The sequence below is a fragment of the Nerophis ophidion genome, linkage group LG03 (assembly GCF_033978795.1).
Source record: "Nerophis ophidion isolate RoL-2023_Sa linkage group LG03, RoL_Noph_v1.0, whole genome shotgun sequence".
Taxonomy (NCBI): Eukaryota; Metazoa; Chordata; class Actinopteri; order Syngnathiformes; family Syngnathidae; genus Nerophis; species Nerophis ophidion.
Genome location: NC_084613.1, coordinates 21,939,393 through 21,954,352, shown reverse-complemented (window position 1 = coordinate 21,954,352; position 14,960 = coordinate 21,939,393). Strand labels below are relative to the sequence as shown.

Sequence of the window (14,960 nt, the reverse complement as noted above, 5' to 3'; positions counted from 1 at the left end):
GGCGATAGTAATTACTACGTATTCCTGGTGTGACTTTTGCCAAAATGTATTCCAATCCCGACACAGAAATGACTTTAGACATGGCAGAAGTAAACTGACACCTGCAAAAATCTCGACGCACATATATGAACAGAAACTGACAAACAGACCAACGCGGATGTTTTTTTCTCCCACACATACCAAAACCAGAAGTAGCAGTTACAAAGACAGGACCGTGGACTGGCTTGTTTTATGGTGCGTGGCATGATCAATTATTTGCGTCCACTTTCGTGTGATATGTGCATAGCAATTTGTCCAATGTCAGTCCTCGTTGCGCCATGTTTTTTAATGGTTTTAGCCAGGCATACGGGTACTGTATTATCCCCGCTTTTACTTTGAAAATAAAAGTTTCCGGTGTCAGAACATGAAAAAACATCCGTTTTGGTCTGTTTTTCCGTTTATGTTAACTGTGGATTTAAAACATTTGTATATGAAATATACAAAATGGAAATCAACTCGTTTTTAGGTGGTTTGTGCTCTTTTCAGCACCAAAAACAACAACTTTTTTTTCTCAAATTTATTTTTCGTTTTTAAAAATGAAATTTAAAATGAACCATTTTTTTCAATTTCCATTCATGAAACGAAAATTAAATGACCATGACTTACAATGACCGTAATGCCCCCTCGGTTGTTTTTCTTTGGAAGGCATGCAAGCACACATGCAATACTTGATATCCTCTGACAGGGGTAGGGAGCCTATGGCTCTCGAGCCAGATGTGGCTCTTTTGATAACTGCATCTGGCTCTCAGATAAATCTTAGCTGACATTGCTTAACATGATAAGTAATGAATAATTATGCTGGTAATCACAGTGTTGAAAATAAAATTCAAAATATAAAACAATCTCATGCATTTTAATCCACCCATCCGTTTTCTACCGCACCTGTTCAAGAAGTCGCATTAATAGTAAGAAGTATCTTATTTATTATTGGTTAGCTTCAGGGTAACAATGTTAATGAAAAAAATAAGATACTTATTATACTCTAAAAATGTTGGTCTTACTTAAATATGCACATATTTAGTTGTATTCAGTGTTAAAAAATATTATATGGCTCTCACAGACATACATTTTAAAATATTTGGCTTTCATGGCTCTCCAGGCCAAAAAGGTTCCAAACCCTGTACTCTGAGTTTTATAATCATTGGCCAAATGGTCAATGACTTATGGACACATCTCACCCATGCAGCTGCAAAAACATTTCAGATTTTCCATTACATGCTTGTCAGTCCCACAAATATGTGCACCGCCATGCTGTGTGTTTGTCGAGAGAAATAAATAGCACACAACACAATAGGGCTGCATGTTTTGACACATTTATAGAGGTTCATTTGTGTCTTTATTACGAAAGCTTTTTTGTGGACACAGAATTTTTGTGTTTGAATTTTGTGAAGTACTTTTTTTAGTCAAATTATGCTGACAATTTCATTGAATAAAAAATTATGAGCAAAATGCGCGTGTTTAAAACATCCGTTGGTTAGGGTTTTAAAATTAAGTACGGAAATATTCTTTGTTTTTTTTTACCGTAAAACACATTGTTATTTTGACACCGTACATTGATTTAATGGATAACTTTTAAAATTATGAGTCAAGCAGATATTAAAATACAGGCTTTGTGGAAATATTCCTGTTTTTAAAAATCAAGTTTGTTAAAACAAGCGGTATAAAATTAATGGATTGGATAAAATACCAGGTTATAAAATTCAGTGTTTAAAAAGTTTGTGTAAAAAATTCAGTGCAGAAAAAATTGTTGCTTGAAATTTTTTTGTGTAACATTTCTTGCGTAGTGGGTAGAGCGGCCGTGCCAGAAACCTGAGGGTTGCAGGTTCGCTTCCCACCTATGGACATCAAAGTCGCTGCCGTTGTGTCCTTGGGCAGGACACTTCACCCTTTGCCCCAGGTGCCGCTCACACCGGTGAATGAATGATGAATGAATGATTGGTGGTGGTCGGAGGGGCCGTAGGCGCAAACTGGCAGCCACGCTTCCGTCAGTCTACCCCAGGGCAGCTGTGGCTACTGATGTAGCTTACCACCACCAGGTGTGAATGAATGATGGGTTCCCACTTCTCTGTGAGCGCTTTGAGTATATAACAATAGAAAAGCGCGATATAAATCTAATCCATTATTATTATTATTACTGTACAATTTGATAAATTGTTGCTTGAAATTTTTTCATAAAATGTATTGTCCTTTTGATACTGTACAATTCAATAGATAAAATGTGTGTTTTTAAAAATTCAGTGCGAAAACATTTGTTGGTTCTAATTTTTAGCGTAAAATCTAATGCCACTTTGACACTGTCTGAATTGATTGATAACTGGCTGTGAAATCAAGAGCCAAGCAGATATTAGAATACAGGGTTTTAAAATCCACTGTGTAAAAATTTTGCGTAAAAAAATCAGTGAAGCAAAAATTGCTCATTGAAATTTTATACGTAAAATGTATTGTCATTTTGACAATGTACACATTTCCTAGATAAATGTGTTTTTTAAAATTCAGTGTAAAAAATTTCAGTGCAGAAAAATTCAGGGCGGAAATATTTTTTACTTCTAATTTTTGGCATACAGTCTAATGCCATTTTGACACTGTGCAATTTTATTGAAAACATGCTGTAAAATACGAGTCAAGGCGATATTACAATACAGGGCTTTTAAATTCAAATTCAGTGTAAAAAAAATTAGCACGGACATATTCCTTGCTTAAAAAATGTGCGTAAAATCTATTATCATTTTGACACTGGACAATTCGATGGATAAAATGTGTTTTTAAAAATCAAGTTTTAAAATTTAGAGTGTAAAACATGTGTAAAAAATTCAGTGCAGAAACAAATTGTTGCATGACATTTTTTGCGTAATATTGTCATTTTGACATCGTACAGTTTGATGGATAAAATTGATGGATAAAATGTGCGTTATTAAAAAATAGGTTTGTAAAAATAAAGTGTTTTGAAATTAAGTGTGTAGGAAAATCTGCGTAAAAAAATTCAGTGTAAAAATGTTTGTATCTTCAAAACTCAGGACTCACTTCTGATAAATTCAAACTGAATCAATCTAGCCTGTCTCAGAACCGGCCAAATGAGGGGTCGAGTTTGCAGTCACGTGACCCCTGTGTATCCTGTCACATGACTACAAACTTCTTGAGTTTTGAAGCAAAGAAAACTCACATAGGGTTCTTCCGAGGATGTCGTAGTCGTAGTGGTTAGTACAGTCCTTTAAGACATTTGTGATTTAGGGCTATATAAATAAATAAACATTGAAGAATATTATTGTGCACTGAATTTTTTTACAGTGGATTTTATCAAACTGATTTTTTAAACACAATACTTTTGCTCCAAAAATGTCTATTCAATGAAATTGTCAGCATAATTTGAAGAGGAAAAAAACAAAAAAATCAGTTCACAAAATTCAAGCACCAAAAATTCAGTTGCATAAATTCAGAGTTCAAAAAAAGCTTTGGTAATAATAAAAAAAAGACAAATTAACCTTAATACACATTTTCAATAATTCATATGGTTCAGGAGTAGGAGATATACATCATGTTTCTATTTTTCTAAATACAGTATATCCTGGATGTCTTATTAATTACACAACGTGTCTAAAAAACAAACAAAAATGGTGTGTCAGACACAGCAATGTGTTTCAGGATGAATTCAGCCCATTGTGTTGTCTTTCATGGGCTGCTTCTCTTCTTGACACAAGAGCCAAACCACAGAAATCAAGTAGAGGCCAAAACAGGCCAGGAAGTCATAATAGTAAGCCGTGACTACAAACACAGCTAACAAGGCAGCAAACAGCATTGTTTTGGACATGCACCTGCAAGAAGTCTCCCGCCACCAGGACGCCTTTCTGATGGTGCTCGGAGCTCCGCCTGCCTGTGGCTTGGCGTGGACGTCCGTTGTCTGCGCGTCTTCACAGCAGAGATGTTCTTCATCCGCCGCCTCGCTGATGGAGGGCATGGGTGCGGACAGCGGCTTGCTGCTGCTCAGAGAAGGCCGCTTACTCGGGTTGAAGGCCGCATCAACGCTCTGGTCTTTGGCTGACCGATGGCTGGCGTGGACCGCCCTCAGGCAGTGCATGTACAGCTCCACCTCATCGTCCGAATCGCTGTCGTCGCTCGTGTGGTCGTTCTCGGGTCCCTCGTTCAAATCTTGGCCATTTAGCGTCACAGTCTTTTTGCCATCATCTTGGCCATCTGATTCATCTAGGGTTCTAGCAGTTGGTTCTTCACTTGGATCTTCTCTGGTTTCATAATCCTTCTGGAGATGATTCAGAAGAGCACCCTCATACTTGCCATGATCAAACTCCGAAATATGGACTTCTTTTAGATCTTCTCTGGATCCATCATCCTCCTGGAGATGATTCAGAAGAGTATCCTCAAGTTTGCTATGGTCAAACTCTGACATCTGAGCTTCATTTAGTTCTTCTCTTGAATCTTCTCTGGATGCATGATCCTCCCGAAGATAATTCAGAAGAGTATCCTTAAGCTTGTTGTGATCAAACTTTAACATCTGGACTTCCTTTAGGTCTTCGCTGGATCCATCATCCTCCTGGAGATGATCCAGAAGAGTATCTTCAAGCTTGTTATTGTCAAACTCCAACACCTGGACTTCATTTAGTTCTTCTCTTGGATCTTTTCTGAATCCATCATCCTCTCCTACACGATTCAAAAGTGCATTCTCAAGCCTGTTAAGATCACACTCCAACATCTGGACTTCATTTAGATCTTCTCTGGATCTATCATCCTCCTGGAGATGATTCAGAAGAGTATCCTCAAGCTTGCTATGGTCAAACTCCAACATCTGGACTTCATTTAGTTCTTCTCTTGAATCTTCTCTGGACCCATCATCCTCCTGAAGATAATTCAGAAGAGTATCCTTAAGCTTGTTGTAATCAAACTTTAACAGCTGGACTTTGTTTAGGTCTTCGCTGGATCCACCATCCTCCTGAAGATGATTCAGAAGAGTATCCTCAAGCTTGTTATTGTCAAACTCCAACATCTGGACTTCATTTAATTCTTCTCTTGGATCTTTTCTGGATCCACCATCCTCCTCTAGACGATTCAGAAGAGCATCCTCAAGCCTGTTAAGATCACACTCCAACATCTGGACTTCATTTAGATCTTCTCTGGATCCATCATCCTCCTGGAGATGATTCAGAAGAGTATCCTCAAGCTTGCTATGGTCAAACTCCAACATCTGGACTTCATTTAATTCTTTTCTTGAATCTTCTCTGGATCCATCATCCTCCTGAAGATAATTCAGAAGAGTATCCTTAAGCTTGTTGTGATCAAACTTTAACAGCTGGACTTCATTTAGGTCTTCGCTGGATCCACCATCCTCCTCGAGATGCTTCAGAAGAGTATCCTCAAGCTTGTTATTGTCAAATTCCAACATCTGGGCTTTCTTTAGTTCTTCTCTTGGATCTTTTCTGGATCCATCATCCTCCTCGAGACGATTCAGAAGAGCATCCTCAAGCCTGTTAGGATCAAACTCCAACATCTGGACTTCATTTATATATTTTCTGGATCCATCATTCTCCTGTAGCTGATTTAGATGAGCATCCTCAAGCCTGCTATGATCCCACTCCAACATCTGGACTTCCTTTCGGTCTTCTCTGGATACATCCTTGTCCTGTAGATGATTCATAAAAGAATGCTCCAGCATGTTGTGATCAAACTCCAACATCTGGACTTCCTTTAGGTCTTCTCTAGCTACATCCTTGTCCTGTAGATGATTCAGAAGAGAATCCTCCAGCATGTTGTGATTAAACTCCAACATCTGGACTTCATCCTGTTTGCCTTTTGCCACGTCAACGAGCTCTGGATGGTGTAGATCCTTTTCTTGCTCCTCGGTATCCACCCCATCCTCATCATCGACCCCTTCCAACTTCTCAACCACCATTTTGCTTTCTCGCATCTCAGAAACATCTTGCTGTGAGTCTAACGTTGTCTTCTCCAGGTTTTTGGCTATAAACTCTTTGGAAACAGCTTTGTTATATTCCCAAACAACACTCTCCACAGGCTCCTCTCCTCCAGTTGTAATCTGGTTCTGGAGCGGCACAAGCACCTCCGCCTCAGTAGATGTGAAGGTTTTAGTTTCTACTATCAGCTGGTCATGTTTCTGTTCTCCAGAGCGCCGGTCTTCCCCTCCGAACACGTTCACTTCTTCCTCTTCTACCATCATTTCCCAGTTTTGGACCTCAATGTTCTCAGCGCAGATAATCGTCTCTTCCTTTGGACACTTAGCCACGTCTAAAACACCAGGCTTGTCTTCAAGAATGGTGCTGGGTTCAACATGTTTACCTCCAGCCTTATCGTCGAGGAAATCATGCACGGCCTCACGAGGTTCCTCGGGGCAAGGTGTTCCAACAGCACAAAAAGCGAAGATGTTCTCATGTTCTTTGGCGTAATGAGTAACTTCCAAATGGTTTGAAGCTTTGGCCTCTTCTGACTGCTTCAAACCCATCTGTTGATCCTCGTGACCGTGATCCAACTGGGACGGCGACAGACGCGGGATGTCCTTCTGCGTTTCACCTGAAGCGTCCTTGACTGTTGGTAAATCTACAAACACATCTCTTATGTTTATACTTATTTGATCATCATGTTCTATCACTTCAGGATCATTCCATGTGTCCTTTACAAGGAAAGGAACCTTCACTGTGGTGTCAAAACTCTCTTGTGTTGAGTCATCGATGGTGTTGTTCGGAAATTCTTCACGCTCCGTTGAGGAGTCTTTTTCTTTTGTGGAAGGAGTTGTCTTTTCTGAAAGTTTCCAGTCACTGTTGTCAAACATCTGCTGGTACAGAGGAGCCATCGCATTCCCACACGTGAGGCGGTGTCTCGGTTCTTCATTGCCTGTGCCTGGTAATGAAGTCCCACAGACGGCCACAGTTGCGCCCGAGTCTTCCTCTTGCGTGTTGTGTTCAATTGCTGCCTCATCACCGAATGTATCTTCAAGTTTTACGTTGTCTTTATGCGCATCTTCTGGGTTTCCCGGTAATATTGCGTCTTTGGTGGCGGTTTTGTCTTCTGGAGGCGATACATCACCGCTGTCTCTTTGAGAAAAGTAGTCCTTCACCCGAGCCATCCGCGCCGCCTTTCGCCGATTTCTTCGGCTGCAGTTGTTCCGGTTCTCAGCCTGTAGAAAAGCGGAGATCATTTGTGATTTAATAATATGTAGAAGCAGAGCAGTACAATGGAGCTTCTAGTTTAAAATCTTCCAGTTCCAGGCTCAAATTGTGGTCATCAGAATACAGCAAAACCTTTATTAACAAACCCCTCCATTTGCAAACTTAGATTTACAAACTTTGAGAAGGAGCCAAATGTCCCTCTTTGTGCGAGCCAAGTCTCGGTGTATGGCTTCATTCATTCATTCATTCATTTTGTGTGCCGCTGAGTGCAGCCATTTGGGTAATGTCACTTCCTGTGCAGTGCAGTACACATGAGACAAAGCCATTTTGGAGAGGCGTAGCCCCCGACGTGACATCCTATTTACGCAGTGCATTACTCGGTCGCCACATCTCAGCTCAGTGCTTCAGCTTTTTTTTTCTTTCCCGCCATTCGAACTAACTTCTATTTTTCTTTCTCAAAATGGGTCCAAAAAAGCCACAAACTAGCCTGGACATGAGGAGGGAATTGCTGTGGACTTAGAGAGAAGACGGAACCCACAAAAAAGGCCCCTTCTCCCCGCATCCCTCTCTTTATCTCCGCATCATGTGTCTGCTGAGTCTCCTCTTGTCAGTTGCATGCTACAAACATTTGCCAACAGCGAGGTAAAGAGAATCTTACTCTTTAAAAAAAAAATGTTGTTAATGTTTTTGGGAGCACCAAAGGGACGTTTGCGTGTGTGCGGGTATTGACAGTGGAACTTGCCGTTGTTGTTGTTTTGTTTTAATAATAAAGAGATTGTTGACCCTTTACATATACATATATATATATACACATCCATCCATCTTCTACCGCTTGTCCTTTTTTAGGGTATATATATATAAATATATATATATACATACATATACACACACACATATATATATATATATATATATATATATATATATATATATATATATATATATACATACATGGGGCAAAAAGTATTTAGTCAGCCACCGATTTTGCAAGTTCTACCACTTAAAATGATGACAGAGGTCTGTAAGTTTCATCATAGGTGCACTTCAACTGTGAGAGACAGAATGTGAAAAATCCAGGAATTCACATTGTAGGAATTTAAAAGAATTTAATTGTAAATTATGGTGGAAAATAAGATTTTGGTCACTTCAAACAAGGAAGATCTCTGGCTCTCACAGACCTGTAACTTCTTCTTTAAGAAGCTCTTCTGTCCTCCACTCGTTACCTGTATTAATGGAACCTGTTTGAACTCGTTATCTGTATAAAACACACATGTCCACAGCCTCAAACAGTCAGACTCCAACCTCCACTATGGCCAAGACCCAGACTGGGAAGAGTGAATCTACAATAGGCAAGCAGCTTGGTGTAAAAAAATCAGCTGTGGGAGTAATTATCAGAAAATGGAAGACATACAAGACCACTGATAATCTCCCTCGATCTGGGCCTCCACGCAAGATCTCATCCCGTGGGGTCAAAATGATCATGAAAACGGTAAGCAAAAATCCCAGAACCACACGGAGGGACCTGGTGAATGACCTGCAGAGAGCTGGGACCAAAGTAACTAAGGTTACCATCAGTAACATACTACGCTGACAGGGAATAAAATCCTGCAGTGCCAGATGTGTCCCTCTGCCTAAGCCAGTGCATGTCCAGGCCTGTCTGAATTTTGCCAGAGAGCACATGGATGATACAGCAGAGGATTGTGAGAATGTCATGTGGTCAGATGAAACCAAAATATAACTTTTTGGTATAAACTCAACTCGTCGTGTTTGGAGGAAGAAGAATACTGAGTTGCATCCCAAAAACACCATACCTACTGTGAAGCATCATGCTTTGGGGCTGTTTTTCTGCTAAAGGGACAGGACGACTGATCCGTGTTAAGGAAAGAATGAATGGGGCCATGTATTGTGAGATTTTGAGCCAAAACCTCCTCCCATCAGTGAGAGCTTTGAAGATGAAACGTGGCTGGGTCTTCCAGCATGAAAATGATCCCAAACACACCGCCCGGGCAACGAAGGAGTGGCCCCGTAAGAAGCATTTGAAAGTCCTGGAGTGGCCTAGCCAGTCTCCAGACCTCAAACCCACAGAAAATCTGTGGAGGGAGTTGAAAGTCCGTGTTGCTCGGCGACATCCCCCAAACATCACTGCTCTCATGAAGATCTGCATAGAGGAATGGGCCAAAATACCAGCTACTGTGTGTGCAAACCTGGTAAAAACCTATAGTAATCGTTTGACCTCTGTTATTGCCAACAAAGGTTATATTACAAAGTATTGAGTTGATTTTTTGTTATTGACCAAAAACTTATTTTTCACCATAATTTACAAATACATTATTTGAAATTCCTACAATGTGAATTCTTGGATTTTTTTTTTTCCACATTATCTCTCACAGTTGAAGTGTACCTATGATGAAAATTACAGACCTCTGTTATCATTTTAAGTGGGAGAACTTGCACAATCGGTGGCTGACTAAATACTTATATATATATATACATACTGTATATACATATACACACAATAATGTATATATTATATATGTATAACTTTACATATATAATTTTATATACATATATCTATAGAGCATATATATTATCAGTATATACATTGTATGTATTTATATAAATGAACATGGATGATCATGTTTAAACAGATTCTTTCACAGGTGAACAGCGATCACAATGATTTAAGTCTGCATTAGACTTTAATACCAAACTGAAGAGAGAAGTTTGCAAAGCATGATTAACATGTAAAAATACAGTAAAAACTGCTATAAAGCCCGATTTCCGGGGTAACTGGTCAATGTGCCTTTTTTGGCACACAGCCCAGCACCAATTGTAACATAACCACACTCCTTTTGTACAATAATAAGAGAAAGTCGGATTTATAATATTGTCAGGAAATTATTATAGACATTTAATTTTGTTAAAGTAAAACAAGTTTTAGCTAACAAACTGAACAACACGCCTCATCACAACAATATGAAGTATAAATGACAAAACATTGGATATGTGAACCACTGCAACCTTGTTTACTTCCCTGATTACCTTCTTAAAGTTTCGTATTCCATCATAAAAATCAAGCAGCTAAAATACGTCAAACATGTGAAGTGTGTAGAGAGAGTGTTGGGCATTTTACCCATCATGCTTTGTATTGGATTTAAAAGGGTGCTCTGCTATTTTTTTTATCATGACCATATAGTTAAGGTTGTGTATTAACCTTCTGTGTTGGTTTTTGATTATTTGGCCCATGGGTGGGAAACATCCCAGCAGGCACAAGACATTGAGAACTAGTTGAATTAAGTCCAGCTGTTGAGCAACTCAAACATAACGTTGAAACAACATACATTTTGAGGACGTTTAATCAATGTCAGGCTGTGACATTGATTTGATCATTGAATTTGGTCATTTCCCAACCAATATTCTACACCACAAATACAACATTAAAACAACATGCCTTCTGACGACGTTTAATCAACGTTGGGTTCTGACGTTGAATTGACCATTGAATTTCGGTCATTTTCCCAACCAATATTCTTCAACACAAATACAACGTTAAAACAACATGCCTTCTGACGACGTTTAATCAACGTTGGGTTCTGACGTTGAATTGACCATTGAATTTCGGTCATTTTCCCAACCAATATTCTTCAACACAAATACAACGTTAAAACAACATGCCTTCTGACGACGTTTAATCAACGTTGGGTTCTGACGTTGAATTGACCATTGAATTTCGGTCATTTTCCCAACCAATATTCTACAACACGAATACGTTGAAACAACATGCCTTTTGACGACGTTTAATCAATGTTGGCTTCTGACGTTGATTTGACCATTGAATTTCGGTCATTTTCCCAATCAATATTCTTCCATACAAATACAATTTTGAAACAACATGCTTTTTAACATTTATTCAATGTCACGCTGTGATGTTGATTTGACCAATGAATTTGGTCATTTCCCAACCAAAATTCTACAACATAAATACAACGTTGAAACAACATGCCTTTTGACAACGTTTAATCAAAGTTGGGTTCTGACTTCCATCCATCCATTTTCTACCGCTTATTCCCTTTGGGGATCGCAGGGAGCGCTGGCGCCTATCTCAGCTACAATCGGGCGGAAGGCGGGGTACACCCTGGACAAGTCGCCACCTCATCGCAGGGGTTCTGACTTTCATTTGACTATTACATTTTGGTCATTTCCCAACCAATATTCTACAACACAAATACAACATTAAAGCAACAAGCCTTCTGACGACGTTTAATCAATGTTGGGTTCTGACATTGATTTGACTAATGAAATTTGGTCATTTTTCAACCAACAACGTGGATTCAACATTAAACACCTCCACTGTCTCAATTTACAAATACAACTACTCTGCAACGTTGTTTCAAAGTCACTTTTAAAGGACATGTACGTATAATCAACGTTGTATCAATGTCTTGTGTCTGCTGGGGCTGTTTAAATTGGTACCTAAATATAGCTTCTATGCATTACAAAGGTCATGTAATGCTCATGGTCAATGACTAACGATATTGACAACATCCATTAGTTTGGGGACCCCTGACATCTTGCAAATGTACAATAGGCCAATGTTAATGTAGAAAATGTATTAAAGTGCAGCTTAAAATTTTTGAGGTTTGGACTGTACCAGTTTTTTATGCACCTGTAAATTCTTTCTGCCCTCCTCTGTCCGACTGTCAGGAAGTGGAATGGCTTTGACTTCCTCGGCTTTTTCTCCATCTGTCGCCCCATCTGATTCAAAAAGTAAATAAATAGGAAATAAATAAAAAAATAATGCATCGATACCTGAACAATTGTCCCTCGCTTATGAAGCTGTGAAGAAATACCTGCTAGCAGCGTTTCCTGCGATGGGGTTTCTGAGGAGTTTTCCACAAAGTTTTGACTGTCAATGACACAAAAAAAACACAAAGTGAATTGTTAGGAGAGAACAAGTGCAGGAAGGAAACATTTCAAGGTGTGCTAGTGGTATGGTATGGATTACATAACGCTGGGTAATGTTGACCTTTCAACAATCCACACTGGTCTCACCAGATGGTCTTCAGGCAGCTTTTCTTCTGCGTATTCTCTTTCTGCGTCACTCTCTGGTGGCAAAGCAGCACATAGTTCCTGTTGCTGTTGTTGGCCCAGAACGTCCCCACGGGGGTCTCGTACCTCAGGCAGAAGTCGACGCGGGACCCTTGCTCCTGGAATGGCGGTATCAAGGTGAACTTGAAAGCGAAGCGGTCCGTGTGGGCGTCGTCGTCGTTGGGGGCGGGGAGGTACTCTGTCAGGAGGTCGAAGTGGCTGGCCCAGCAGTCTAAGGTGGTCCGCACGTACACGGCCTTGTGGTAGGACACGTTGAGGACACGCACCACTCCTTTCAGCGTGCTCGTTCCTGGGATCAGCTCCAAGGACTCCAGCTCTATTTTCTGCTCCTGGACCCTCACCAGCAGATCCTCAGGAGACAACGGGGAGTGAAAAGTCAGAGGGCACAGGATGTAGTCCTCTGAAACCGCTTTGTCGTCTTCTTGGGATTGGAATCCCGGCGGCTGTGGCACGTCCCACAAATCAAACTCCTTCACTTGCACCAAACTTAGACCCTTGGCGTCCGCGAAGGACACCCTCCTGGAGCCAGAAAGCGGTGGCGGCGAGTCCGGTTCCGAGTCCTCCTCGGAGAGGGAGCTCTTTCTCCGCGGGAGAGGCGAGGACTTGGGCCGGATGCCGATCACAACCTCGCTGTCGTCCTCGTCCATGTCCAGGCAACCCCATCCGGGCACGAGGAGGCTGCAGGACGCTCTCGGTTGTTCCTCAGACTCCATGGGGGGCTGGCGGCGGGAGAGCGGACGAGAAGCCGACTGGAGGGGTCTCTGCTTCTGGCAACTGACATTCAACAAGCTCCGACTTAACAGATGGCGTCGAGTTACGCATGACATTGTTGCGAGGGCCAGCACTAAAAATAGGCGGGAAGGGACTCAAACTATGTTCAGTAGTCAAAGCTCAGCAGCGGCAATATCATCCGACTCACAGCAACGTCTACCGGTCAGAAAATTGCACGTTCTACAGATAACTTCCTTATCTTGTCTTGAGGGGGTCACAAGTCCTCGACCTACTTCTTCTATGCCACGTCTGTAACGTACCAGAGGTCAGCAAGTAAAGAAGGTTTTAGGGAGTGTCAGGAGTGAGCATCCTCATTTGGGACATGAGCGGTACCAGACCGGGGGAAGGCTCTCCAAAGGACCAAGGGAGTAAAAGACAGGAGAGAAAGAAATAATATACATCTTTTTGGGATGAAGTGTAATAAAACTATAGTAGCCAGTCATTAAAACTATTAAAATAATACATTTTTGCTGTAAACATTTTCATTTGTGTCTTTACAGTTCTTAAATTATTCTAAAATATGATTTCTGACTAGCCCCCCACCCCCCACTATATTATTTTTGTTATATTATTCATAACCAGCCCCCCCGCCTTGTCATAATCTCCCTAAACTTGTCCCATTCGTTTGTACTACATTCGTGCTGCTAATTTTCTTTGTCCAACCGTCATAGGATCAAAATTTGATTTTTCATAACCAGTCGCCCACCTGGTAAAAACCACCCCACTTGTCCCAAACATTTGTGCTAAAAACGTTTTTTTTTTTTTGTTTATAAAAGTTTTAATGTTATTCACATTTAATGATTAATAAACACCTTTGTCAAAACCTCCCTACTTATTCCAAGCATTTGTGCTGCAAATTTTCGTTGTCTATTATAGTTTTAATATAATTAACTATTACTTTGTATGTTATTAACGTGTTATTAATCATAAACCCCTCACTTTGTCCCAAATGTTTGTGCTGCAATTTTTTGTGTAACTGTAGTTTTTATGTCATGAACTATTATAGTTTTTATGTCATTAACTAATATAGTTTTTATGCTATTGACTATTACTTAGTCCGAAACGTTTGTGATGTTAACTTGTATTTTTTATTTGATTAACTATTATAGTTATGTCATTAGCCATGATAGTTTTTATGTTAACTATTATAGTTATGTTAACTATTACAGTTATTTTATTAACTAATATAGTTTTTATGTTATTAACTATTATACTTTTTCATGTTAACTATTATAGTTTTTATGTTATTAACTATTGTTTTGTATGTTATTAATGTGTTATTAATCATTAACCCCTCACTTTGTCCCAAACGTTTTTGCTGCAATTTTTTGTCAAACTATTAGTTTTTATGTTATTAACTGGTATAGTTTTTATGTCATTAACTACTGTAATTTTTCATGTTATTAACTATTATAGTTTTTATGTTATTAACTATTATAGTTGTTATGTTATAAACTATTACTTTGTAGGTTATTAACGGGTTATTATTTATAAACCCCCCTCTCATTGTCCCAAACGTTTGTGCTAATTTTTTTTTGTCTAACTATAGTTCATGTTATTAACTGGTATAGTTTTTATGTTAACTATTATAGTTTTTATGTTATTAACTATTGCTTTGTATGTTATTAACATGTTATTAATCGTAAACCCCTCACTTTGTCCCAAACGTTTGTGCTGCATTTTTTGGTCAAACTATTAGTTTTTATGTTATTTACTGTTAAAGTTTATATGTCATTAACTATTAGGCGCCAGCGCCCCCCCGCAACCCCAAAAAGGGAATAAGCGGTAGAAAATGGATGGATGGATGGATATTATAATTTATCATGTTATTAACTAATATAGTTTTTATGTTATCAACTGTTATAGTTTTTATGTTATTAACTATTACTTTGTAGGTTATTAATGTGTTATTATTTA

General features: G+C 39.5%; 1 protein-coding gene across 1 annotated transcript; it reads right to left on the bottom strand.

Moving 5' to 3' along the window:
- Positions 1 to 1,336: 1,336 nt before the first annotated feature.
- LOC133549316 (uncharacterized) lies at positions 1,337 to 13,071 on the bottom strand. Its single transcript, XM_061894591.1, has 4 exons — positions 12,216 to 13,071; positions 12,014 to 12,069; positions 11,830 to 11,918; positions 1,337 to 7,171 (listed from the first exon to the last, which is right to left on the bottom strand). The coding sequence occupies exons 1-4, from the start codon at positions 12,983 to 12,985 to the stop codon at positions 3,686 to 3,688; spliced, it is 4,401 nt and encodes a 1,466-aa protein (XP_061750575.1). The 5' UTR covers positions 12,986 to 13,071; the 3' UTR covers positions 1,337 to 3,685.
- Positions 13,072 to 14,960: the final 1,889 nt, after the last annotated feature.